Consider the following 27,695-nt stretch of genomic DNA (forward strand, 5'->3'; position numbering starts at 1 on the left):
CCCCTCTTGAGAATCCTCAGTGAGCATTCTGGGCTCCCCTGAGGAACTCAGGTGGGAAGGAAGGCTGACCCCTCAACCACACACCCATAGTGACATCGGGGTGACATTTCAACCAGCTCTCTATGGCCCTTGTTGTTAAGCACCTAGAATCAATCCTAGCATTAGTCCTGGGAGAGGCCATGACACTTTACAGAGGATGAACTTGAGGGCCAGAGAAGCAGAGGAACCTGCCTAAGGCCACACAGCAAGTTCCAGGTGAGGCTGAGTGGATTCGCCATGGGGCCCCTGAGTCCCCTGGCCCCCGTGGACGCTCACAGACTCCTCGATACAAGCATTTGCAAGAGCATCTTCTGGGGGTGGGGAGTGTGGAGTGGCGAGACGGGAAATTTCAGAAGACATCACAGAATGCAAGACATGTCACTCCAGCTTCCATTCCAGAATCTTCTATGCTGTGCTCCCCTCTCTCAACCTTTCCCAAAGCCATCCACCCGACCCCAGTGAAAGACAAACAGAGCCCAGAAGCTTTGCTTGCACATTTAATCACAGGAAAAGAAAGCCAATCAGAGAGAAAGCTCAAGAACTGGATGGCTGAGAGAGGGGACGGGAGAAGCACATCTGGGCTGGGACTGAGTGTGGACAGGGCGGCAGGGTCCTATAATCCTGAGATTCCTCAATACAAGCGTCCACAGTGGGAAGAGGGAGGCTGGAGCCTGAGGGCTAACGCGGTGGGCACACACACCCATTCCAACCCAGTACGGGTCCCCGGAGTACGGCTAAGGCAGGGGAGGTAGAATGCTGTTCAGAGAGGAATAGAGACGGGAAGGGAGGGGCCCAACCCACAGGCATCACCAGAAGTGAAGGTGCCAGACAGTAACTGGAGCTTCACCCTCAAGGGCCATGTGCCAACCCTTCAGCAAGGTGCCCAGCCCCACCTCCCATCAAAGAGAATGGTCTTCTAATCAGAGTGCTTTGGAGGTTAACCAAGGGGGAGGGGGTAGCTGCCTCTATTCCCAAGTCTCCTGGGTGACGTGGGTATGAACAAAGAACCCCATGGCCCTGGGCCAGCACGAGAACACCCCGTTCTCCTCCCACTCCCGGTCCCCTTGGGTTGAGGGTGAGGGTGAAGCAAGAGAGAGCTGAATTGAGGATAAATTAAAAGAACGCTGACTAAAGGGAAAAGAGGAACATAAAGCTGACTGCATAGTGGATGCAGAGCTATGCAAATGAGATGGAAGTAGATTTGACCTTTACATCTCATTTGCATATCCTAGGCAAATGCAAATGAGATCCCTAATATAATAAATATATTTCTGACTTTGTAATAAATACTCTGTTTCTTCTCCCTCCCCTTCCCTAGGAAATGGGCACACAGTGGTTCAGGGGCCAGCGTGGCTGACATTGCAGCAAAGACTGACTAGACAGAAGAACTGGGGAGCACACAGGCTGGGGGTGGGGTCATGGGGGGCTCCCCTACAAGGACAGGTTCACCCCAGGAAGGGTCACAGGGATGTCTGGGGAAGTCAAGGACAGCAGACTTTTTAAAGAAGGGATTCTCCTATTTTACACAGCTGCCCTCCTCAAAGACTGGAGGGTGGCATTTAGGGTCGGGGGACAACAGGAGAGTGGAGGGAGACATCTGGGGAAGGCCGAGCCTCTGGAATCTGGGATAAGGGTCTCATAAGAAATGGGGGGCTGATGGGGAGCCCGAAGACGGGGCCCCAAAGAGTGACCTCCAAAGCTCAACAACGCTTTGCTTCCCCTCTCCAAAAACTAAGCCTGACACACACGCCAGTGGCAGAAACACAGACCAGGCACTGCAGCCTGCGGAACGATAAGCTGTGGAGACTCCAGTGTGGATGGCGCCCCATGGAGGTGTGCGGGGAGTCTGCTGGGGTGCAAACATCCTCCAAGGCCATGCCCCGTGGCCCAGCCCTCCCCTTTCCCCAGCCCCCAGGCCGCCTTCATGTGAGTGGGCACCTGGACCCGGCCACAGAGACCAAAATGGACACCGACCACAGACAGGGAGCCCAGACACGTCCCCACCACGGGCCACGGAGGGTTGGGAGCTTCCTGTCAGGCTCCTTGTCACAGGGCTCGGCCTCCAGCCCACCCCTGCCTGGGCTGAGCCCTCAGCCCCTGCCGCCCTTGACCTGCGGGGAGCAGAGCTGGCCTGTCAGGGGCACATTGGAGAAGTCTGTGGAGAGACTTCGGCAGTGAAAAGCTGTGCGTGAGGGAAGGACGTGAGCCAGCCCCGTTCTGAGGGGGCAGAGAACTGCGCTGCTCCCTGGCTGCGGCAACTGGCTGGCGCTTCGGCTCCTCCAGCCTTCGGGATGGCACCAGGCTGGCACTGCACCTGGGCTTGCCTAGCTGCCAGGGGGCCACATAGCCCTCTGGCCACAGGGAACCAGCCTAAGGCCTGCTCCTAGGCTGCAGGGGCGAGAAGTAGGAGCAGCCCAGGAGTGGGGTCAGGGTGGCCAGTCCAGAGGAGAAAAACTGACTGGCGAGAGGGGTGGGGGCAGTGTACCTACTGACCACGTGGTCCCAAAGCAGCTTTTCTCTTCTCTGGACTGAGCATTATGGAGGCGACTCCGACACTCTGGGGCACGGCTCGGCCCTCAGCGAGGGACATCTGGTGGCCAATGAACGTCGGGAGTGGGTAGCACCTGGGCACAGACGTGCCCCACGAACACCCACCTCCCTGGCAATGCACGCCTCCTGCGCTGAAGCCAGGCTTAGGGCCATGACCCAGGGAGAGCCAGAGCGCCGGGAACGGGAGCTGAAGGTCATGGCTGGGGCTCACGGTCGGGAAAGGGACGGATTCAGGGTTCTGGGTCCCAACCCAGAGGGCCGAGGTCCAGGAGAACAGGCTCAGTACACCCAGCTGACGGGCACCCACTGGGGCTCCGTGCGCAGCTTCTCCAGGGCGGCCTGGAGTTCACGGAAGGTCCTCTCCAGGTTTCTATTGACCAGACTGAGGTCGAAGTAATGCCCGTAGCCCCTCTGGATACGGCTGCTCTCCTCCACTGTCCGTCTCAGGTCCGCCTCCTGCCAGCACAAGGGGACCTCCCGCCCATCAGTATCCGCCTGGCACCCCCAGCGTCAGGGGGACCCACAGCCTGCCCCGTCTAGCCCCCTCCCCAAAGCCCAAAGTACCAACCATGGCAGGCACAGACCCCCTGGCTGCGGAGGCAGCAGCCCCTCCCTGCATGCCCCAAGGCAGCTCTCCTGTAACCGTGGACAGACAGATGGGTGGTGGGAAGGGAGGAAGGAAATAACCTTTAGGAAGTGCCAAGCACTGCACTAAACACTTGGCAACCAGCGTAATCTTCACTACAGCTCTGCAAGCAGGACTAATTATTCTCATTTACAACAGAGAAAACTGACGTACAAAGAGGCCACACAGCCAGCCAATGGCTGAACGGGGTCTGCCTGACTCCAAAGCCAGCGCCCCCTTCAGTCTGACTAGGCCCCCCTACCTAGACAGCCTGAAAGCAATTGCCACGCCTGGTCCTAGGGCCACCCACAAGGGCCCGAGGCAACCCCCTCTCCAGACACAGCCCAAGCTGGACCGGCAAGGGTGGGAAGGGAATACTGACTTACAGAAGCCGAGGCAGGAGCTCTAGGACTGACCCAGCTGTGTCCCGGGGGCTCCAGTAGGCTCTGTTTGTGGCCAGAGCAGGCTGCAGCAGTGGGGAGCCCAGCCCGGACCTTTCTCCTGGGTCTGAGCCCCTGACCTGGGCCTGAGAGCTGCAGTACCACAAGTGGCCAGCAGAGGGACCCCTGAGTTCAGAGCTCTGCAAACCCTACACCTGCTGGGGAAGGCTGTTCCAAGGGGTCCCTGGCGGGAGAAGGGTGCCCTGGAGTCCTGCAACACCTGCCTTGAAGCCTCTCCTCCCTGCACTGCCTCCTCCCTGATGCTAACTGGTCCCTCCAGGCAGCCTTCCAGCCTCCGGCCTCCTCCCTCCCTTCAGCCTTACCCCCAGCTGTAAACAGCCCACCTCTGCCCACAAATCGCCCACCGGCCCTCTGGGCTCCCCTGGAGCCCTGTTCCCACAGAATGGACTGAGCAGGGGGCCTGGCAGAAGCTCCCGTGCCCCGGGCCAGCTGTGTCCCTGACTCTACACTTCACTTCCTCGCTCAGACCTCCATTCCCACACCTATAAAGTGGCATTCGCAAGTCTAACCTCAGTGGTACCTCAGGTGGGCGCCTCTCCCCTTCCCGACACCACCTTCTTCTCTTCCTCGGCTCTGGCTGGCCCCCCACACGACCCCAATCAGCCATTAGACCCCCACCACCACACCTTAGAGGCCCTCACCGTGAGCTGCTTGGTGGACAACCCACTCTCCAGCGCCGTCCGGTTCATGGCTCGCAGGGTCTCAAAGTCAGGGGCCTCAATGAATACCACATAAGGGACAAACTCAGCTGTTCTCAGGACCTTCACTGCCTGCAGAAGAGGAGGGTCAGGAGTTTATCCCCATGTACATCTGGGGTGATGGGGGTGAGAACAGGTACCTGGGAATAGATGAGAATGTGGACCTGGGGCTCTGGGACATGAGTCCTGGGGATGAATGGCAAAATAGCTGGCAGGTGGCTAGGGATGGGGTGACTGGGGGTCCAGGAGGCTGAGAAAGAGGTTCTAGGTGGGCTGGGTCCCTAGCAGTAGTTGAGGGGTTATAGGGGGGTACTTGGAAATATATGGGGTAATACTGGGAGGCAAGCAGAGTACCCAGAGAGGTATTGAGCAGGCTGGGAAGGAGCAGGCCAGGCAGTACCTGGGGGTTGACATCCAGCACACACACCCGGCCGGCAGCGACCACGCCCCGGATGGAGTCGATACGTGTGCCATACAGGTTGCCCTCGTATTCACCGTGTTCCAGGTATCGCCCAGCACGGATGTCAGCCTCCATCTCCGCACGGGACACAAAGCTGTAACCCTGGCCTTCCCGTTCTGAGTCCTTGGGCCTCCGGGACGTGTCTAGGGGGAAGGAGGGGCCGAATGGGCACAGGCAGGCCACACCACCTCAGGCACATGTGCTCGTGCTCTACCTGCACCAAGCAGCCCTGCTGCCTTCCCGCACACCTTGCCCTCGCCCTCACCATTGGCACCCACAGACTCGAGACATCCATACTGAGGGGACCTTCAGAAATCACTGTTGTAACCCAGTGCTTACAGATGGAGGCTGAAGCCCAGAGAGGGCAATATGCAGCCCAAAGCCACACAGCAAGGCCAAGCAGACCTGGGGTCAGCACTCAGGTTCCTGCCTCTGGTTCTGTCACCAGAAGCCCTCTTTTCCACAAGGCCACACACAGCTCATAGCCCTGTTTCACATGGGTTCCCAGCTGGGCTTTTAGCAAGTGAAACATGAGAGAAGGAAAGGTAAGGCTAGCACCACCCACGTGGCCAATGGTTCCTCGCCCTCCCCAGCCTGCAGTTCCCAAATCCACCCACAGAGGGCGCGCACCACACACCTCACACCCAAAGGTATCACTTAACCTGGGGCCTACGCAGATGCCCATTCAGTGGACCCAGCCTTGACCCCCAGGGCAGCCCCTGCTCCCTGCCTCCCACCCGGCAGGACCCAGCCCCCACTCACAGGGCACTGTGGTGCCATAGCGATCCGGATCCCACATGATGAGTTTGTTCTTCAGGCTGCGCCGGCCCACACCCTGAGCCCCGATCAGCACCAGGGTTTTCCGGCGGAAGGGGGGCATGCGGGCCACCTCCTCATAAATGAGCAACTCGTGGCGGTCAAACTCTGGACACAGGGAGATGTCACTGCTCATCAGGTGAAGGGGGTGGGGCTGGGCTCTCAGGGAGGCCAAGGATAAGAGGGCTGGGGCCGAGGGCAGGAGGGAAAAACAGGGCAGGGCTTAGGGACAGGACTGGCAGCATCAGAACCAGGAGATGCACAAGTCATTGGTGGGGGACGGAGGGAGCACTGAAGGAGGATGGGGGAAGGGGGCCCCACCACCCACCTGCATTCTTGGTGGTCAAATACATCATTCGCTTCTTTTTCTTTCCTGAAATGCTGCCGCACAGGGTCCCTGGCCATGAGGAGATGAGCAAGTGAGGCCAGGCAGGGCCACATCAGGTCCCAGATTAGAGGTCTGGGGGCAGGACTGTACCTGAGGTGGGTGTCAGCTCCAGGTCCCGCTTGACAAAGGCTTTCCTCTTCTCCTCCAGGAGCTGACTGGGGATGAGCCCAGCACTGCCCCCTTCCACGTGGCACGCCTGAAATGACCGCGGGACAAAGGTGTGCCTGAGTAAGCCCTCACTGCCTGCCGACACCATACATGGAGAGACAGCGTGGGTGCCCAGGGCTCACCTGCCACCAGTTGGCGTCGTCCTGGTTTACAATCTGAAGCAGGTCCCCAGCATTGAAGCGCAGGCCAGCTTCCTTGCAGGGGATAAGGCTGTCTCTGGCTGGGTCATAGTCAAAGTGGCATTTCACAAATACCTGGGCCAGGGATTTGGCAAAGGGTCAAGGGAAGAAGCAGGGGAAGGCTGGAGGGGGCGATGCCCATTCCTGTTGCCACCCCTACCCCGAGGGTGGGGGGATGAGAGTGTCACACAGGTCACCTTCTGCCCCCTCCCCTCACAAAGATGAAAGAGACCCTGGCACTGCCCATTTAAAGGCATGATGCTGCAGGCCTGCCTGGTCCACCTCCCTGGTACCAGCCTCCCTTTGCATCCAGAACAAAAGGACTCAGAAGGATGGGGGGTCTGCTCAGGCCTGGGGCCCTGGCCCTACCCACCAGGAAGGTGGGATCATCTGGTAAGGAACACGATCCTGGCACCTAATGCAAGATCCCTCCATCCCCCTACACCCTCCCTCGGAGGAGAGGGCTCTGGCAAAAGGCTAGACAGCCAATAGGAGAGGTGAGCAGAGCAGCGAGACCTCCACAATCCACCAACCTGAAGGCATCTGTATAGAACACACGATAACCCAGTTCTGGGCACCCGTGCCTACACGCCGGCACACGGAGGGCTGCACACGATGCAGGAGTTCATTTGTACACTCAGGTACTCCAGGCTTTAGATGCGCACACATCCCTTACACGTGCGCCTGAGTGCCCGAGACTATGGCAAGCGCGTGGCCGCATTCGCCAGATGCCTCTTGCTTTGACTACACTGGCTGGCGAGGAGGGGCTCCCATCAGGAGGCCCGTGACCCTGGCCGCCGGGAAGCTCAGCCACCCCTTGGGCCTTGTGCTGGGCGAGGGGCTTGGTGGAGGGGCCCACCTGGCGGGGCAGATGGGGCTCCTGGTAGCTGGGCAGGATTTTGAGGATAACGCTGCCGCTGGCGTTGCGGAGGAGCTCCTGCAGCGCGCGGGGGTCGCTGCCCACCGGCTGCCCGTTCACCTCCTTGATGATGTCGCCCACGTGTAGTAGGCCTTGCTGAGCCACCATGCCCCCGTGCAGAATGCGTGCGATCACCAACTCGCCACCCTCCACGCGGAATGTCACGCCCTGGGGGACGGAGGGCGGGTATGAGGAGGCGCCAACTGCTCCAAGCCAGGATCTTCAAATGGGTCTCTTAAGAGCCCCTCCATTCTACCCTTCCACCCCCGCCCTCACAGCAACCTGCTCTGCCATCTTCTGCCCAAATTCTTTACTTACGGGGGCACCAGTGGACTGAAAGTGGGCAGAATGGAGAGAGTCACAATGTCTGCGGTCTCCTGGGTGTGCTGGCGCCCGACCCTGGGCAGAGCTGATCCCGTCTTCATCTTCAGCCCTCTCCTGATCAGACTTGATCCCCGCCGGTTACTCTCAACCCCCCCTCCCGAGATTCCACCGCTGGCGCTGCCCAGCGCCCTCACCAGATGCTCTCCAGCCGTCTTGCGGACGCCCACCATGCGCACTGCATCAGGAGGCACGGGCTGGTTGCTGAACGTGGGGTCCAGGTCAGGGCTGGGGGGCGGTGTCTCATAGGTCTTTGAGGCCACAGAGTCGTGCGTCTCCAGGAGGGACTGGGGAGGCGGGGGGAAGAGGAGGGACCATGGGGCAGTGCCCCGAGGTCCCGTCCCACCCCAGTTCTAACTTCCTGCCGGCGCCACCCCCCCAGCAGCCCGGGAGAGGACCAAACCTGGAAGTGGGGCTCCTGGAGGATGCGGGCCAGCTCAGCCGCCGCGCTGCTCTGCTCGGCCAGCCGCGCCAGGTCCCGCAGGATCTCCCGCACCAGCTCCAGGTTGTTGTCCCGCACGGCCTCCAGCTTCGTCTCCTCCAGCCGCTCATGGGCCTGGGGGTGGGGGCGGGACAGGTGAAACTTGACGCTTCCCCAAGAGCCCTGGGGTACCAAACAGTGCCCCCCCCACCAGCTCCCAGGCATCTTCCCACCCCCAAATGCTGACTTTAGACCCCATCCACAGCACTGCTCCTGGTATCAGTCTCAGAGCCTCACTCACTCAGACACAAGCACACTCACACGTGCGCACAGGTGCCTTGCTCTCTCCTTTCTCCCCCAAAACAGCGACTGGGACTCAGTTTAGGGAAGAGAGAATCCAAAGGATAAAATTTCATTTCCATCTCTTGCCACAGACGACCATTAACATCATCAAACTCCCCAGCCTCCAGAACCCTATAAGCATCTGAGTTCAAGGACAGCTTCTTCCAACCGACATCATGGCTGGGTGGGGTCTTGGACACCCCGTAGCCCAGATTAAGGAAGCCAGGGAAGTGGAGTAGCTTGCCCAAGGTCACAGGGACTCTAACTTGGGTCTCCAAGCCTTGAGCCCAGTGCTCCAGTGAAGAAGGGGACAAGATACCAGTACATGGTACCAGGAGAAGGTCCTGTACCTCCTTGTTGCTCTACTGACTCTGGGCTCCATGACAATGAGCATGGGCTCCATGACAAGGTGCTCTGAAAAGGGAAAAGGAAGCCTTTGCCAGTGACGAGCCCAGCGGGGAGAGTTATGTTATGTTAAGTGGGAAGAAAGGAGTCCCATTTCAGGGATATACATGCAGACTTCTTTTTCCCTCTGAATCATCTGAAAGATAGTTGCAGACAAAAAGTACTTCGCCAGGCTTCCCTGGTGGCGCAGTGGTTGAGAGTCCACCTGCCGATGCAGGGGACACGGGTTCGTGCCTCGGTCCGGGAAGATCCCACATGCCGTGGAGCGGCTGGGCCCGTAAGCCATGGCCGCTGGGCCTGCGCGTCTGGAGCCTGTGCTCCGCAACAGGAGGTCACAACAGTGAGAGGCCCACGTACCCCCCCAAAAAAAAGTACTTCGCCTCAAAGTACTTCAGCATGAATCTCTTAAGAACAGGAGATCTGCTATATAAACTACGGTGCCATTATCACGTGCAAGAAATTCAGCACTGACACACCAATATAGTATTATCTAGTAGACAGTCCACGTCCATGTTCACTATTGTCTCAAAAATATTCTTTATAGCTTTATTCTTCTGATCTACAATCTAACCAAGATCACATGTTAAATTTGGTTGTCACATCTTTTTATTCTCCTTTAATCTAGAACAGACTCCAATGACTCTTAGTCTTTCAGGGCTTTTTTTTTTTTTTTTCAGGTCAAGCAGGAAATACACATGTGGTTTTGTTAGATATTGACAAACTCCCCTCCATGGGGCTTGTGCCACTTTGCCATCCCACAAGCATTAGCTGAGAAACTTTCCTGAAGCCTTGCCACCAGAGTGTGTGATCAAACCTTTGAATGTCTGCCAATCACATGGATGAGAAACCATCTCTCAGTGGGGTTTGATTTGCATTTTGCTTATTATGAGTGAAACTGAGCAGCTCTTCATATGTTTAAAGGCCATCTGTATATCTTTTTCTGTGAACTGTCTGTTCATGTCTTCTGCCAATTTTTCCATCAGATCTTGTTTCTTTCTTTTTCTCACTTTTTTAAACATTCTCTATATTAGGAAAATAAGCCCTTTATCTGTAATACGTCTTGCAAATATTTACCCCCAGTTTGTCATTTGTCGTTTGACTCAGCTTATGTTTTTTGTCAATGCAAAAAATATATATTTAATGTAGTTAAATTTATTAACATTTTATGCATCTGAATTTTGAGGCATAGTTTTTTAAAAAGGCATTCCTTACACACAGATCCATGTTTCCTTCTAGAATGTGTATGGCTTGTTTTCTCAATCTCTGATCTTCTTGGAAGTTTATTTTCATGTACATTATGAGGTATGGACCTACTCTGATATCTTTCCAAATGACTATCCAGGTATCCCAATACCATTTAATAAAAATCCATAAGAAAATTATTCCTTAATTTTCTGTGTGTGATAATGATAGTGTGATTTTTTTTTAAAGAACCTTTATCTTTGGGCTTCCCTGGTGGCGCAGTGGTTGAGAGTCCGCCTGCCGATGCAGGGGACACGGGTTCGTGCCCCGGTCCGGGAAGATCCCACATGCCGCGGAGCAGCTGGGCCCGTGAGCCATGGCCGCTGAGCCTGCGCGTCCGGAGCCTGTGCTCCGCAACAGGAGAGGCCACAACAGTGAGAGGGCCCACGTACCGCAAAAAAAAAAAAAAAGAATCTATCTTTTATCTATACAAATTGAAATACGGATAAAATTATGTCTGAGATTTCCTTCAAAATAATTCAGGAGACAGAGGAGGAGGAGGTGGAGGTATGCATAAAACAAGATTGTTCATGAGTTGTTAAATGTTGAAGTAGGATAATGGATGATGGAGATTCAAGAAACATTTTTGAAAATTTTCATAATAGAAAGTTGTTCAAGCCCATGAGATGGGGAGATTTTAATAACATCTCATAAGGATACTCTGAGGATTTGGTGAGATGGACACAGTGCCTGGCACACAGCAGGTGCTCAATAAAGGCTCGCTCCTTTCCTGTCTTCTCTTCCCCAAACGGGCCAGGGAAACAGCATCCCACACAGGGACGCATATTGGCCCCACTGTCACTAAATCACCCTCTGCTGGGGGAGCAGCATTTCAGCCTGACTCCTACAGTCTGGCTGGGCAGAGGGTTCCCTGCTGGGGAAAAAGACAATTGAAGGGGCAAAGGAGTAGTACTCGGAGCCCCGTTATGCCTTGATGATCCTCAGAAGCCAGAGGGCAGAGACATGCCCCAGAAGGTTCCACCAAACCCTATGAGATCTTCACTCATTAAGCTCAGCACAGCCCACAGAGCTTGACTCCGTTACCAGTGTCTAGACAATGCTGAGAGCCCAAGGCCCCAGGAAATGTTTCAAGAATAAAGAAAGGCACTCAGGCTTGCAGCCGTCTCACCATGGTGACCCTGGCCAGGCTCCTTCCGGTTAACGGGAGCTAGCTGTGGCCCAGGTTACGTGAGAAGCATAGAGGTTGCCCATTTTAGCTTTAGCATCTTCTGCTCCATGGATGAAGAGGACAAGTTTCCCCAGAAGCCCTCACTTAACCAAGCAGGAAGCCAGTGTGTCTCCCACGCCTTTTACCTCCCACCTTTGACTTAATGACCCCTCCCCCTAGGCCGATCCATTCCTCTGCCTGTGGCCCCCCCCCGGATGTCTTACCCACAGATGGAAGATCACAGCTCTCCAAGCTCAACCTTCCTGGGCCAGAGGAAACTTTAAACATTTAATCATTCAAATACAAAAGAAACACTACCAGCAGGCTGACCCAAACAGCTGACTGACCAATACTGAGAACACCCAACACGTGTCACGATTTGCAGCAGCTTTCCAGGGGCTTTGGGAACTCAGAATTGGATTGATCATGTCTTCGGCTCATAATGTATTCTCATCATTGGTTTGTGCACGGCCTCCTTTTAGTTGGTTGCTATTAAATTAGGTACTTTTGTAATAATACAACAAGGATCTAAGTGGCCACCACTTAGATCATAAAGGAGGATCTTGACCATATCCTACATCTAATCACATGCCCCGCGCACCCATCCACCCACCTCTCCCACTCAGAAAAACCACCCAACCAATCCACAAAGTCATGAGACATAAATCAAAGTTGTTTTAAGCCACTGTGCTGTGGGGTGGTTTGTTACACAGCGAAAGCCAACTGATGCACTGGGCTCCCCACCACTGTAGCCTCTGTTTGTCATGTCCCCTGGTCAGAGGCTCCATCTTAGTGACCCTCCTGGCCCCTCATTCTTGTCAGGCCCTGCCTTGCTTTGCCAGCTCTCTCACCTCCCCCTTGCCACAGGACTGGAGTCTTCCCTAAGAACTCTAGTCCAATGGCCAAGACTGCATTAGAACAACTCTTCATGGTTTAAAAATGCTTCCACATCCATGACCTCCCCCATCCCGACCACAACTCTGAGAGGTAAGCATCGTTATCCCCGCTTCTCAGAAGAAATGACTGAAGCTCAGAGAGGTTCTCAGACCTACTAAAGCCACACAGCTAGCCAGTGCATCTTCTGACTCCAAACTCTGTGCTTTTTCTTCTTCATCTCACGTGGATTAGTTCACAGGCCCCCCAGCTGGCAGATGTCCCCACTGGTAACAGCTTACCTAAATTTCTGACTGTCATCTGCCTTTGATTTCTCGCCGTGGCCTTGTCCGTTGTTGGAACACCTGTTACTGGGTCCATGTCAGAGCTCCCAGATGTCACCCACCTGCCAGGGCTGCCACGTGCTGTCTGTAGCCAACCCTCTGGATTTGTGATCTGCCTGCCAAATTTGACTTCCTTCAGAACCTGTAACTCTCTGGGTTTGTCCCCTCAGGGACCTGCTCCTCCCTGGTCCCAGATCTACCCAGTGTAGCCCCTCCCACATCATCTGCCACATCCCTGGAGAGGAGAGTCATCAGGGTAAGGGAAGGAGGTGAATAGCTACCACATGGGGTTCCGACTGGACTCCGCTCCTGTGGGTTTCTGGGCCACCAAGCTTTTGCAGCTGGACCTTTGATCAAAGTACTTTGTCTAATAGGTTTGAAATTGATCTGTGTGTACATAATCATTAAAATAGGTGAGAAAGAGTAAGAAGTAGGTCCTGTTGTCCAAAGCGAGTCACTCAGTCAAGCCCAGACTGAAGAGTAGAAACTCTCCCTTTTGATGAGAGGACTGGCAAAGTTGCATTGTAAAGGGTCACGGAAAGATTTCTACTGAGCTCAGATGGGCCTTTATGGAGATTCACTTCCTGTTTGTTTCACAGCTAGATGGAGAGAAGTCACTGGGTTCCCTTAGCCCCTGAGCCTCTTACGGGGGTCTCAGCATTGAAGACATGTCCACACTACCTTCTGTTGTGTTAATGCACAACTGGAACCATTCTAGGAATTTCTTGGGAGGAAATTCTGGCCGGCTTACCCCAAGAATACTTCTGGAGAAGGGAGTTTACTTACGGTCTGGCACAGCACATTGGTAATTTCTCAATCAGGCAGGGGTCCCAGGACTGGGACATTGCAGGGCTCAGTAAGAAAATGACAGACTCGGGCTCTCTCGGGAGAAGAATAAACTTTCTGACAGTTCATTGCCATAGCCCTAGCTCTGTGCCTGGGACTTGGATATTTGTGCCATAGATATTGTGCCATAGCTATTTGTTGAATAGAGGACGGATGACAATGACTAAGTGAAGGACAGAGCCATCCAGCCGGCAATCCCATCTTTGGAGAGCTGTCAAATGGGTTCCACAAGGCCATCAGAGAGGAATGCTATGGGGGTGGGGGTGGGAGGGTCACACCTTGCAGGGTGCTGGCTACAGGATCTTCTAACCCAGAGGTTCTGCATCCCGAGAGCCCCTCCTTATCTCACTGGCTGTCCCGCTATAGAAGCAATAGCTAGAGTGACTCAGAGATGATGTGGTTTAATAAATCCAACCGTGAAGTCAGCTTTGGAAGGTTACAGATGTTGAGGTTCACATGTGCATACTCAGCAACTCCGCTGCCAAGTGCCCACCCTAGAGAAACTCTCACGCATGTGCAGAAGCAGATGGATATGAGGATGTTCACGGCAGCTCTGTGCTTTACAGAGGCAAGTCAGCGACAGTGTGCCTGTCTCCCAGCAGGGGAACCAGTAAATGAATACACTGGGCTCTCTTCACCTATCGGAATACCACACAACAGTTCAAATGAATCTATATCTCTACGCATGTCAATAACTATATTACTTATATGAACTAGAAATCTCAAAAACCATAGCTGCTTACGCGATCATTCCATCACGCAAAGCTTAAAACCACATATAAGAGGGGCACGTTGTTTACATCTAAATACATGTGTAGGCAAGACAGGCACACATTCAGGGGAACAGCATCATCGACTCAAGCCAGGGGTCACCTGTGGGCAGGGGAAGCAGTGGAAATGAGGAAAAGGGGAGAGGCATTCACTGGATCACGCTTTTATTTCTTAAAAAGAAAGAGCAGGAACTAAAGCAAACATGGCCGGCATTCACATCCTGGAGGTGGGTACTCAGAGGTCCGTTAGGTGCTTTTTCTACACACTCTCTTGTATTCACTCATTCAATAAATATTCAGTGAGCACCTACTATGTGCCAGGCACTGTTCCAGGCTCTGGGGATACAGTAGCAAATCAAGCAGACATCCCTGTCCTGAAGAAGCTCGTAATCTCTCTGTATGAAACAGGCATAATTCCTTGTTTTGATTTTTAACACATGAATCCAATCCTTGACCACCGAATGAGAAGCAGCTTGCCTTTCTCCAGTCCCCTACAATCTGCTCAGTTTTCTCTTCCCCAGAACCTCCCACTAGCGACCCTCTCACACCTCTCATCTTCCATCGTTAACGACTGCCCTTGGTCTTCAGCCATTCCACAGATGATAACATACCAGGCTGTGTCCCCGGGACACAGCATCCCCTGTAGCAAGGGGGCCTAGTCCCCTTCCACGCCCCATGTCAGGGCCGACCACAGCTGTCCTGTGACAGAGTCCCCACCCTCACCCTGTGGAAGACCCATCACCTGATTGTACCACCCTCCCCCTCCCCACCATCACTGTCATTGCCAACTTCCTGGTTACGCTCACCACCATTCACTGGAGACCCTGGAACTGCCTCTAGTCTCCCCCCCCCACCACAACACCTGTGTAGACACCCCATCCCACGAGCCCTCCATTCCTAGATGTCTCTTTTTTTAAAAAATATTTATTTGGCTGTTCCGGGTCTTAGTTGCGGCATGCTGGATCTTTAGTTATGGCCTGGAGGCTCTTAGTTGCGGCATGCAGGATCTAGTTCCCTGACTAGGGATCGAACCTAGGCCCCCTGCATTGGGAGCACAGAGTCTTAGCCACTGGACCACCAGGGAAGTCCCAATTCCTAGACTTCTTTAACATCGATGACCTTCCCGTCCACTGCAGCCACATCCTAGATTGTCATGTCACCCCCAGAACTGTCCTCCTTGGAAATCTTTCACTTCCCAACCCTCTCTCTGACCTCGGCCTTCATTTCTTCCAGCTATACACTCTATCCCCAAATCCGGAGAGCCCCCAGGCCTTCACCTCCGTTTTCTCCCTGCCCCTCTGTCTGCTCCTGACCACTCTCCCCTCCCCTCCCAACCTCGGCCCCAGAGGTGATGCTCTGGACCATTCTCACCTCTCCCTGCATCTCAGCCTCCCACAGCCCCCATCCAGCACAAGCCCTGGACCAAAGCCACCCTCTGTGCCTCTGGCCTGAGTCACCCCCACCCTGGGATAGACAGTCTGGAGCCCTGTCGATCCCGCTCCCCAGCTTTGGTGGGTTCCCTCTCTCCCCTTCAGTTATTAATTAGTTGAACCTTCACTTCCAAATCCCCCCCTCCGCCCCGCTCCACTCAACCCCTGACCCCTGATGGCCAGCTGAAGACTACCCGCCTCCCCTGAGAAATCTGAGCCATTAGCACGACTCCCTGCGACTCCCAGCCTTGGGAGTCCTCCTCATCCTCCGCAGTGAAGGATCGCCCCCTCCCCAGTCTATCCTTGCTTCTTATCTCACGTGAAGGCAGCACCAGCCTTACACTTGCCCTGTGCAGAATCCCAGGTGCGTGGCTACCTGCACCCCTCACCTTCCACACCCAAATATCAAGTACTGACAATTTACTTCCTAAATATTTCTTTCATCCTCCCCTCCCTCAAGCCCTGTTACCACAGGTCTAGTTCAGGGCCATCCCTGACACTGGCCTCTCCAACTCCAGCCATGACCCTCCAACCACCCTTCCTGTGGCTGCCAGAGTGATACTCCTAAAACACCTGTGTGCCGTCATCACACCCATGCTTAAAACCCACAAAAGGCTCCAGGTTGCTCACAGGACATCACAGGACGATGCCCAAGCCCCAGGCATAGCCCCCAGGGCCCTTCACCAGCTGCCAACAGCTGCCAACATCTCCACAGCTCACACTCCCTGTCTCACACCTAAAGCTCCGGCCTCACGCTGACACTTGCAGCTCCTGTACACTTCTGGTTCTTTCTCACCCCTGTTTCTGCTCAAGCAACATTCCATGGCATGGAATGCCCTGCCCCTCCTTCTCATACTTCAAGACTCAGCACAAATGGCCCTTCCTCCAGGAAGTCTTCCCTACCCGCCCCGGGCTGGGTCAGGCATCTGTCCCTTACACTCCCCAAACGCCTAGCGCATCTGCCTCTATCACTGCTGTTACCAAAGTGTTTTATAACTTTGTTTTAGTGAGTCTCTCCCCCACCTGATATGTGGCAGGTGACCTTAGATAGATGTCCGCACAAAATGCCCAAAGGCAGAAAGCTAAGCAGGATGAACTCTGGAGATTCCAAAGCACAGGCATGCTCACCCCTAACCAATCATACCCTCTACAAGTTGGCAGTCACCAAACACCCATCCATGTGGGCACATCTACACACTCACCAGTCAGGCGTGGGGGCAGCCTCCCTACCTGCAGTGTCTCAGATTCATCACCTGGGCATGGATGTCCATGCTTACCCCCCTCTGGGGGTCTCCGGTGCCACATGCCCCATTCCCAGCACCCCTGTGGCTAACATCCCCCCACACACTATGCCTCCCCAGGCACAGTGCTCTTGTGCCAGCCTCCCTGGAGCACTCTACCTTGGCCAGGGATCTCACTATAGGACTTTCCATAATGCCTCGAAGGAAGATCAGGTCCAGTTCGGCTGCCCCTGTGGCATTGGGGAGGGATCCCAGGTTGTCCAGGACTTGCTGCATGGCTGGAGGGAAGGAGCAGGCAGTGAGACACACAAGTACCAGCTGAGCACAGGGGACCCAAACACACCATGGAAACCCTGCCCTTCTTACCCCATATCCCACAGAAGACAGCGCCTCCCCGGGAGCACACACTTCCCTGCCTGGCACTCCTGGGACTCCTTGAATGCCTGGGGCAGGGGCCCTAAGAAGGGAGGGGCAATTTCCTTGGCCCTAGGTAATGTTAGCCTGGGCAGGTAGAAGGCTCCAGGCACCAGGAAGTGGACTCCGAGGTGGGGGGAGGGGAGAAAAGAAAGCGGGTGTCAGGTTCCAGGTTCTGCCCTAAACCAGAGAACCACATCATTCAACCTCTGGATGGGCTGAAGCCACAGGACTCAGCCACCTGCACGTGGTGGGCTCAGGGATGAGAAACGGCGCTTGGAGCACGCCCCTGAGTGCAAGTCAAGCAGGCAGCCATGCAGGAGGTCAGGGCCTACCCAGTATACAGTACCAGCTGCGCCACTAATTCAGAGTGATTTTGCACTAGTCACTGTCCCTCACAGGCCTCAGTCTTTCCTTCCTGTAAAATGGGTGGATTAAACTGGTTGGTATCTACAGGCCCTTCAGCTCTGAAAGACAATGACCCCGAACTTAATACAGGTCATAGGAAGCCAGGGCTGAGGCCCAGAACACTGGTAGGAGCTGGGGAAACAGGCACCCTGGGGCTTGGGATGGTTGTGGAAACCCAAGGGCAGAGGGCAGACCAAGTCATCCCAGGGATCAGCAAACCCTCAGCCTGGGATGGGACATAAGCAAGGGCGTGAGAACACCTGAAGCTGGGCCACTGCTGAGGTCTGAGGTGGGGGCTGTCTTCCCTCACCAGCAGAGGTGGGAGCTCCTGGCTGTGGCAGGTTCTGGGGGAAGGAAGGGAGAGGCAGAGTGTGCCCAGCTGGGGGCAGAGATGGGCAGGGGGTATCATTACTCTGCCACCCTGCTACCCACGCCTACGTCTGCATAACAGCACCCAAACTGGGGAGGAGGAGGGGTGGTGGGTACAGTCCCTGGCAACTCTCACGGCTCTCGGCAGTGCCCCCCTCCTCCAGGATGGAATGGGGGTGGGGCGCAGGAGGCTTTGAGACTGGGGCTGGCAGCTACTGTCCAGGGACTCTTGGCCTCCCAACCTCTTCCCCCTCATCCTTCCCACCTTCTCCAGAAAAGACACCCACACCTGCCCTCCAGACCCCTTCTGCTCAGGCCTGGGCTTGGCATTGGTCAGACACCTGCAAGGCCCTTAGTGGGCTCAGAAAGAGGCCAGGGCAGGGACCCTTCCCGCTCTGCCAGGATATCCTGGGACCCTCCCTCTCCAGTCATCCTCACACAGAGATTCCCCAGCCTGCCAGCCATCGGGAGGACTGAGCCAGGGTAGTTGGTGCCCTCAGCCCAGGCCAGCGCTCCCGGAGGGCCGCGCCCCCAGACCCTTAGGCTCCCAGAGAGCCCGCTCCTAGGGACTCTCTCCAGATGCCCCAAAGCCCGCAGGACCAGCCCCCAGCCTCGCCACCCCGCCTTTCCCTACCTTCCCTCCGGAGCTCGGCCTCCTCAGAGGAGCCCAGGGATATACCCTCCAAAGAGGCCCCGCAGCCCGGGCTGCCGGCCATGGCTGCCCCCGACCCGGCCCAGGGTTCCCGGAGTAGCCTCCACGCCGCCGCCGCCTTCCCAGTCAGAGGCTGGCAGCGCTGGAGGAGGCGGGACTCAGAGAGCGCCCGCTGCAGGGTCAGCCAATAGCAAGGCTCAGCTGTCTGACCGCCTTGCTGATTGGCCAAAGCCCCGACTGTAGCAGAGAGGCGGGGAAGGGGCGGTGGGAGGGTCCTTGTCCCACGGGTGGCAGGATCCCCCAGTTTTAGTACCTACCACTAAAAGGGAAGGAAGCGGCTGAGAGAAGGTTTGCAGGGGGAAGGGGTTAAGCATGCAGCCCCTTCAGGACGGGAGCGGTGCTCAGAGACCCTGTGAGAAACCCAAGGTGGGTGGGGACTTGGCCCCATCTTGTTCCCGCCCCGCCTCCTGCAAGTCCCTCCTCTATTACACCCCATGCCACCTCCTCCTGAGCCTTCCGACCTCTCCTCTCAGTCCCCTCTCCAAGCCCAGTTTCCTTTACAATGACCCCCTCCGGATCTAAGGAAGCCACCAAGAACGACTCTCGGTCCTCCGCCAGGAGGCTGTGGCACCACTCTGGCATGGGACAAATACCTCAAGCCCCAAATGCCTCCCCCAGCTGCTAGCCATGAAGCGGTGAGGGGGAGAAGAAGGAGGGAAAGGGGTGACACCACTGTGGGCAGGGAAGGGCGCCCCAAGCCCTCTGACCCCACATCTCAGCAGCAGCTTCTCCCTCCCCATCTCCCAGTTGCGCTCCCCCTTGCTTAAGGGGGTGATGCCCGTGGGCAAGTCAGGCATCTTGGGGTTGGGGAAGGGAAAAGGTGAGGGAGCATTCACGCTGCAGAGACCAGGGGGTCCGGGGGGGAGGGGGTGGATGGGGATTTGAAAGTTACCCCAGCCCAGAGCCACCATTCATTCCTCTGAGACCCTGTACCCATGAGGCCACCACTAGGCGCTGCTGCCGCCACCAGACTGCCATTCCCTGAGGAGTGACACCAGGTCACAGCACACCCATGGTTGCCATGGCAGCAAGCAGGATTACACACTAGGACACTAACCCAGAGATTTAAAGGGACAGCTCCAACTGAAAGCCCCACATCCTAGCCTTGATTCAAAGAAAGGAGGGAACCAGCTGAAGGGGGAAGAGAGGGCAGAGCTGATGGACTGGAGCCCAGCGGTAAGCTGTCTAAACTCTTAGCCCATGCCAACACCCGTGTATCTCCAACCCTCAGGAAAAGGACTCCTCCACCTTACTAGGAATAGAGTTGGGGTCTCTCTGCTAGAGGAATACACCCACACCATCTCCCTCTCTCCACAATGATAGTGGCCATATTGACATGTAGGTAAGGGTAGAAAGACCCTGCTAGCTTCACTGTCTGCAGAGCCCAAGGCAAGGACCTCTGGGGGAAGGCAGAGGGGACGGGGAGGATGGACCTGACCTTAGAGGCATGGGCGCAGCTGTCTGTCAGGCCCATGGGAAGTGTAATGACCACCAAATGAGGAGGGGCAGAACCCACCATTAGATTTTCGAGGCCAGGAGCCAAGTCCAGCCCCAGGGCAGGCACAGAGGGCCACCTGAGGGAAAGACAAGACTCCTATGCTTTGAGTCTCCCATCACCTCTTTACAGACACAGGCTCCAAGAGGTTAAGCAGCTTGCTCCTATCCTTCTTCCTTTGAATATGGAAAGGCAAAGCAGCCCGTGGCACAACACCCAAGGCAGCAGGTGCCCCAGGAGTCCTCAGAGGAAGCAGGCCCTCACCCCCCCCACCGGGCTCAACTCCCTGCCCTGTCCCCCACCCCACCAGGGCTTATCAAGAGGCCTGCAGCAGGGAAACTAAATCCTGGGCCTTCCCCTCCCTCTACACCCCTCCCAGGCACTATTAATGGGTTTACTGGACAGTCCCAGATTGAGAGGCCTTTAATCACGGGCTCAGGGATGGGCTTAATTAACCCCTAAGCAGCTTACACAGGGGCCCAGGGAGGCTGGAGCAGCAGGGGGAGGCACTGAGCCCTCCAAGACTGCAGAAGCTGGGGGACGTTGGTACAGTCCCGCCACTGCATGGAGAACAGGCCCTTCCTGGGGGACAAGGGTGTCACAGATTAGGCTCTGGCCCACTCACAGCACCCTTCACTTTCCTAGTTCAGTTTGTCAGAGGAGAGAAATCAGAGCAATACAAGAGCAGTTTACAATTATTAGGGCCCTTAGAAAGCCTCTAGCACAGGGCACTTCACCTGGTGGGTCTCTGAATGCACTTAAGGGGGCATCCCTGAAGCCCTGGAGTAGAATGCAGATTTTGTGCATAGAAGACTTTGTTTATGATGAAGACCCTCGGCTTTCATCAGATTCTCAATGGGATTCAGGACCCATACAAGTTAAAAACACCGATCTTGTCCCAACACTTCATCTTCCAGATGGGGAAACCTAGGTCCTAAAAGGGAGGTGACTGGCTCAGGGCCACAGGTTAACAACTCAGCAGCACAGCATAATAACTGTGAATATTCTTAATGTGCGTTCTCTGTCATAGCCTTTACACCTCTTTACAGAAGAAGAGACGCAGGCTCCAGGAATTTAAGCAGCTTGTTCCTGAGGCTTCCTAGCTTGTCTGGGTGACCCACACCCTTGCCCTAAAACCTCCTATAGAACTAAGTCAAGGCTTCCTGACCTGGCATTCTCCACGCACAGCTTCCTGTGCACACACACACTCCCATCTTAGCACGTGACAGTCCACTCTACCCATCTGGTGGGCACTGCACCGTGGACTTCTCCAGAGCATGCATTCCCCTGGCCTCCCGGGAGGTGAGTTGTGCTGTGTCTCTAGCCCCACCCTGGGGCGGGTGCAGCAGGGTGATAGAAGTTGCCAAGAAATGGCCAAGCAGCTGGGTGGAGCAGCTGCGGCAGGGGTAGTTTGTTCTTCCAGGGGAGCTGTGGGAGGGCCTGATTGCTGCTCCCCACCCTCTGAACCACTGATATAAACTGACATCCCCACTCCCTTCTTACCAGACTCAGAGTTGGTGGCGGCAACTGGCATGGTGAAATCAGCAAGGGCTCTGAAATGGCTCTCCTGGAGGAGGGGAAACAGAAGGTTGAGAAGGCATGAGGGCAAAGCAAGGGAAGTTATTAGGAAGGGCCTCGCCCTCAGGATCACCCAGCGAGGTAGGGGAGAGGGCATTGCCCTGACACTAAATGATCCCACAGTCCTGGGAGGCAGGAAGAGCAGATATTACATGCCCATTTCTCCAAGGAGGAGGAGACAGAGGATCAGAGAGGTTAGTTGATTTGCCCAAGGTCACAAAGCTAATAAAGAGAGCTACAATGAAAACCCAGGTTTTATGACTCAAAAAAATTGTTTCTGCCTACCATCTGTCTGTTTTTTTTTTTTTTTTTGAGAGAGAGAAAGGGTGGGAAAAAGTCCAGTTTGAGTCAAAAGCAGGAAAGATGGGTGTTCCCTGACTTGAAGCTCCATGGGTCAAGAACCGCATCAGTTTTATTTTGCCTCTGGATCCCAGACTAGCGCGGTGTAAATGCTCCACAGACGTTTGTCCATCTGTCTGACAGAAATGATGTCATTCATCCCCAAGGCCTCTCTTGTTTCCTCTTTCTCCCCCTGCCCCTTCTTAGCTGGAGCTGGGACAAGGAGAGCAGGGGCTCTGGGCAGAACCAGCCATGGAGTTTACAGACCCAGTTCCCATCCCAGGTCCTCCCCAAGCTGGGGTTGGATCTCTCATTCTCCAGGGGAGGGTGCAGGTGGGTAACCCACCATTCTTCCCCACTTTGCCTTCCTGGGCCTGTGCTGCTGGAGAAAACCCTAATTCCTGGTTGCCTTGACAACAGGAGGCAGTGGCTCACAGCAGGGGTGGGGGAGTGCAGGGAAGCAGCTGGCAGTGCCCACTTTAGGACTGAATGCTACTGGGCCCTGGGGGTGGGGGAGCCACAACTTCACCTCCCCCACCAAAAGGTCCCTAGAGGGACCACTACCTGATTTTAATAAAATCTTCTCTCCTCCTATCACCTTCCCAGGCCTGAGCTGGTCATCTGAGCTCAAGTAGCAGAAATTACAAAAGTGGAAGGATGGCTCCCCTTCCTCCTGCATCTGCCCCTGAGAACAAGGAAGAAAGGAGCTTTCGGGGAGAGGAAGGGCACCCCCTGTCAGGCTAGCACCCAGGCTGGGAGCAATGCCCAGGATCCACTGTACCAGCTAGTGCGCCGGGCGCCAAACCCTGCTGTCCTATTCCTACACAGTATCGAGGAGGGCTCCCTTCCTGCCTCCTCCCAGGTCCCAAGGACCTGGAACCTGCAGCCCTCTCCTGGCTGGAGCTAATCTCCCTGACGGTTGCTGGCAAAGAGAACTCCCGATGTCCTCCTTCCCCCGAGGGTGGAAGGTGGGAAGAGGCAGGGAGGATCCTGTCCCCAGAAGTCTTGCCTAGCCTGCCTGGGTTTTCCCTCTGGGGAGTCGGTTCCCACGGCATCGGCTAGCTCTGCCCTCCCCCCACCCAAGCCTCCGAGAGGGCGGGGCCCGGCTGTGCCCACAGGAGAACAGCAGTGCCAGGCAAGCCAGCCTGGCTCTGAGCCAAGGTCCGGAGCCCAGGCATCTGGGAACCCGCACCTCAGCTTCCAAAACCTTGGGCCCAGGAGCCCTCTCACCCCTACGTCCAGGCTATCCACACTAACCAGGGTCGGTTGATGATGTGGGCCCACCGAGAAAGGGGGAGCTTTCCTCCAAGCTCCGTCAATACCCGTACAAAGAGATGGAGAGGAGAAAGGTCTGACAAAGGCACTTTGAAGACCGACAGGTCGTGGGGAGGGGTAGACAGACTGGGTCTCGGTGGCCGGGCGGGTCTACAAGCACCGACTATCAGAGCGCCCCCGTCCCCCGCCCCACCCCGCTCCAAGAGCCCAGCCCGAAAACGCTGGGCGCTAGGACCTGGGAGGAGGGGGGTGTGTTGCGAGCCATCAAAGTAGGCTCTTTGCTTGCACGCCCGCCGGAGACTAGGGGATGAGGTCACTGAATGGCTGCGCCCCCACCCCCACCCCGTCCTCACTCTCCCCCCGCCCCCCCACCTTAGTTGACCTAACTTTCTGGCCCTGGCTGCTCGCTCCTGGCACCGATCCCTTCCCAGGTCTCCAGATCCTAGCCTTGGCCCCCGACCCAGACCCGCCCCCTCTACAACCTGGGAAGCGAAGAAGCATCACACCCCCTTCCCAGGACACCCTCCCAGGAAAGATTAAGGTGTTGGCCTCCCAAGGTGGCGGGGGAGCCAAGGGGACCAACGCAACCTCTGTCTTGCGCCCCCAACCCCGGAAGAGCTAACAGCGCGGTTCTTACGTAATGCCTGGCTCCGAAGTCCCCAGAATCCGCACGGCCCCCAGAGAAGCCGCCCGGACGCCCAGGCCCCTCACAGCCCACCAGCTCTGTGCCTGACGTCACTTAGGAGCCCTCGCCGCGGGGGCGGGGGCCAGCAAAAATGGGCAGCGGGGTTTGGTCTCTCTCTAGGAGCACCCGAGAAAGGGGGGTGGGGGCGGGAGGGTGAGAGGGAGGGGACTGGCCTGAGGGAAGAGGCCAGGGGAGGTGGGACGCAGAGAAAGGGCCACAAGTGCCGTGCCAGGACGAAGAGGGCCCTCGGGTGGGTGCTGGCTCGGGGGCTGGGGGGCGCCTACCTGCGCCCCGAGAGGCCCCTAGCTCGGGGTTGCTCCAGCGCAGCCCGGCGCTCCGCGTTTATTGCTTGTCAATCGCAACCCCCGGTCTTAAAGCGGCGAGGCCTTCTCTGCGCGAAGGGGCGGAGACCGAGAGAGGAGGGGAGGGGGATATGGATGCCGCGGGACCACTCCGAGGAAAGTAGCCTTTCCGAGCAGCTAGTGGGTAGGCCGGGAGGTGGTGGTCTGGGAGACACTGCACAGTCCAGGATCCACCCTCCTCCCCAACTTGCCTTCTACTCGGGGAAGCAAGGACTGAGACCTGTACCTACTCTCGGCGCCCAGCGATCCCTTAAAAGGGCGATGGTGAAAGATTACCCGCCCCCTTCTCTCAGCTTAGACCCGCGTTCCAGTTCCAAGCGTGCCTCACCTTTCCTCATTATCCTGCTTCCCAACTGGATAAGGGAGCAGGAGGAGTTTAGGGAAACCCCCAAAGAGCAAGAGACGCACCCCCGTAGGGCCTCGGGCTCAGGGGCAACTTTTAAGGATTCAGTGGTGGCTACCTGGATCCCAGATCCTCTCGGCGAATTCGCAAAAAAAAGGGGGAAACGTCGAGACCCTATTTCAAGCCTGGACCGGAGAGCTGGTCCACACCTCTGTCTACGGAGTACAGAACGAGGTAACCCTTGCTCAGAGTGCCATCTCAAGAAATAAAGAAAGACTTAAATCCAGTTGCTCGCCTTCGCCCGGCTTCTGGCTCCACCCTAGACCTGCACTTAGTTCTGGCCTTGGAATACAGGAGGCTCAGCCCCAAGACCACCCTTCGCTAAGTGCGCGGAGCATTCAGGGCCAGCCGCGGTACTACTCTGGCCGCAGTATCCCCCAACCCCTCCAGCTGCCCTCTAGAACATGCAGGGCTCCTAAGATCAGAAATGAACTTCATCCTGGAAACTTGCTTGGAAATCTCAGAAGTGGGTTTGACTTGGAAATCCATCCTGGAAGAATAGGACTGATCCCCGGGTCCAGGAGACTCAACTCGCCCCTGAGCTCCGGAGAGCATAGGTTTGAATATCGGTAAAAGGAAGAGGCACAGAACCAGGCCAAACTCGACTGAAAACCCTGATGTTTTTTGGTGCTCTCTGCCCTTGTTACTGAGGAAGGAGAAGAACGTTGGTTAGCGACCCCAGATGGCGGGGGCTGGAATTGCAGGCTTCTGTCTCCAACCAAAGAGCTTGCTGGAGCACGATGCTTCCAGCCCTCTCTTCTGCCTTCAAGCCAGAAGATCCTCCTAATTCAATTCAGGAAGAAGTCCCTTTCCCATTATGAAGGCTACTGTCCACTCTCACCTGTCCACCTCTGGGCAGTGAATCACTTGGCTATTTGCGTTTGGTTGGGAAGTGGAAGGATCTTGAATCTCTCCAAAATATTAATTACTTCTTCTCAGTCACGTGACTATTACCCCATAGCAACACACAGCAAACTTTCAGTTTCACTCAAGGTCACCAGGACAAGGTGGGATCCCAGATTTTGGCCCTCTAGGAAGGTGGAGCCCAATTCATTACCCTTACAAGCTGCCTCCCCCCATTAGTCAGTCAACAAGCATCTCTCTTATAAGGGCCTTATAGAATGCCAGCTCCTCACATCTGTTCAGAATCTTACAATTGATATATTGTTCGATTCTCACAACAGCCCCATGAGGTTACAGAGAAGGGAGAAACATTTCCTGATACAGAGTAGGACGCTCTTATTCTGTTCTAGATAGGGTGCCAGCTTCAGTGATAGTGAGTCAGATACCAGCTTCAGCGCCAGCATCAGTGATTCCTGAAGGTGGAGATCGGGGAGGGGTGGTGTCAGACACAAAAATCACTTTCTGGCTGTATAACTGAATGTCATAACAGAGGTGCAGTAAGTGTTCTAAGCAGGGCCCCAAAGGAATGAGGGCGCTACTAGTGGGAAATAGAATTGCTGGGGCGGGAAGCAGGTTTGAGGGGTCCACAATGCATCCCATGGCAGTTAGGGGCTGCCTCTCTGGCCGAGGGATGGGGGGATGGGGGAGTAAGGGAGAGTGGGGGAGTTGGGTGGGGGGCATGGGGGGAGTGAGGGGAAAGAGTCCTCTCCCTCTGGGCTCTGTATTTAGCTCTGTCTTCCTCCCTGCCCCCGCCCCAGAGGTCACAATGGTGCAGGCAGTGTCTCTGCTTCCCCTAAAATCAAGGTTTTCCTCTGGTGGATATTCATTCCAAGGCTTTGGGATTCAAGGCACAGAAAGAAAGAAAACTCGGAGTGGATTTTCTGAAGGGTACTGTATTGAGTGATGTTGCACTTCCGGTGATGACCAGCAGGGGCCGCCAACAGCTATCCCCAGTCTCTGTTTCTACTCCCACCCACTCCGATCTCTTTCCCCGACCCCTGCAAATCGCCAGTCTTGTTCTGGAAGCCTTTTCTATTGGCTGTATAGCTCTCAGTAAAAAAATAAATAAAGTTTGGAACCGTCACTGTATGTATATTTATGTTTATGTATTATATTTATGCTATTGAACTAATATGTATATTAAAAATCATTCACGCACCAAAAATTTTTCATGATTATTTTTTAAACTATGAATAGAAGTTCCAATATTTTCTTACCACACCCTAAAGGATCATCTGATGCACCCCTAGGCGCATTCCCCACTTTGGAAACCAAATTTCTAAAGAAAAAGCTGCGCCCCTACCCTCTCTTCAATCCCAGTCTCAACAGGGCATCTAGACAGGTAGCTTTGCCTCCTCTCCAGGACCAAACCAAACCCTCCCTGGAGGACCGAGTGTCCTGACCACTTGCTCCCGTCACAACCTCAAGACAGCCTGAAACGTCCTCCACCATCACCACCACCACCACCAGACACACACCAACCTGCCCTGCACCCACGTTAGACTGCTGGTCTGGAGGTGCAAAACCTCCCCCGAAAGCAGCCTCCTGGCCCTCCTCTCCACTCCCCACCCGGCCCAACACTCACACTTTGCTGTGCCTCCTTGCTTTACTCTGCCACAACCCCATGGGGTGGGATGTTCTGGAACTAGACAGTTCTGTGCTGACATCCTGGCTCCGCCACGTGGTGTACGTGTCCTCGGCCAGTTACATAACATCTCTGAGCCTCAATTCCCTCATCATCATAGGGATAACAGCCTCCGCCTTGGGAGAGGACAGAGAGTGGCTGCCACAGTGCCGGGCACACAGAAAGTGCCCCATAAATGTGGTTCCTTCCTGGGAGTAGGTCTGAGTAGGCTCTCACTAGGTGCCAGCTGGGCAGTGGGTGGTTAGTCTCTGTCTCTGGCTATCTGATGTACCCATAACTGGCCTCAGGTCCTCCTGGGGAAGGCGGTGGTCCACCCCAGGGCTTCTGAAGCCCCAGGTATC

General features: G+C 55.6%; 1 protein-coding gene across 3 annotated transcripts; it reads right to left on the reverse strand.

Annotated features, from left to right (window-relative positions):
* Nucleotides 1-533: 533 nt before the first annotated feature.
* On the reverse strand, nt 534-27,400 carry MPP2 (membrane palmitoylated protein 2). Of its 3 annotated transcripts, none has more exons than XM_032618068.1 (13): nt 27,295-27,400; nt 21,668-21,731; nt 16,926-17,044; nt 8,088-8,240; nt 7,822-7,971; nt 7,244-7,471; nt 6,328-6,459; nt 6,128-6,233; nt 5,978-6,046; nt 5,596-5,757; nt 4,774-4,976; nt 4,317-4,445; nt 2,509-3,045 (listed from the first exon to the last, which is right to left on the reverse strand). In XM_032618068.1, the coding sequence occupies exons 2-13, from the start codon at nt 21,696-21,698 to the stop codon at nt 2,869-2,871; spliced, it is 1,659 nt and encodes a 552-aa protein (XP_032473959.1). In that variant the 5' UTR covers nt 21,699-21,731; nt 27,295-27,400; the 3' UTR covers nt 2,509-2,868. The 3 variants fall into 3 exon arrangements, with proteins under 3 accessions (XP_032473958.1, XP_032473959.1, XP_032473960.1); XM_032618069.1 differs by lacking the exon at nt 27,295-27,400 and adding an exon at nt 24,326-24,382; XM_032618067.1 differs by lacking the exons at nt 21,668-21,731; nt 27,295-27,400 and adding an exon at nt 18,592-18,715 and having other exon boundaries at nt 534-3,045.
* Between the last annotated feature and the right edge of the window lie 295 nt (nt 27,401-27,695).

Source organism: Phocoena sinus, chromosome 20 (assembly GCF_008692025.1).
Source record: "Phocoena sinus isolate mPhoSin1 chromosome 20, mPhoSin1.pri, whole genome shotgun sequence".
Taxonomy (NCBI): domain Eukaryota; kingdom Metazoa; phylum Chordata; class Mammalia; order Artiodactyla; family Phocoenidae; genus Phocoena; species Phocoena sinus.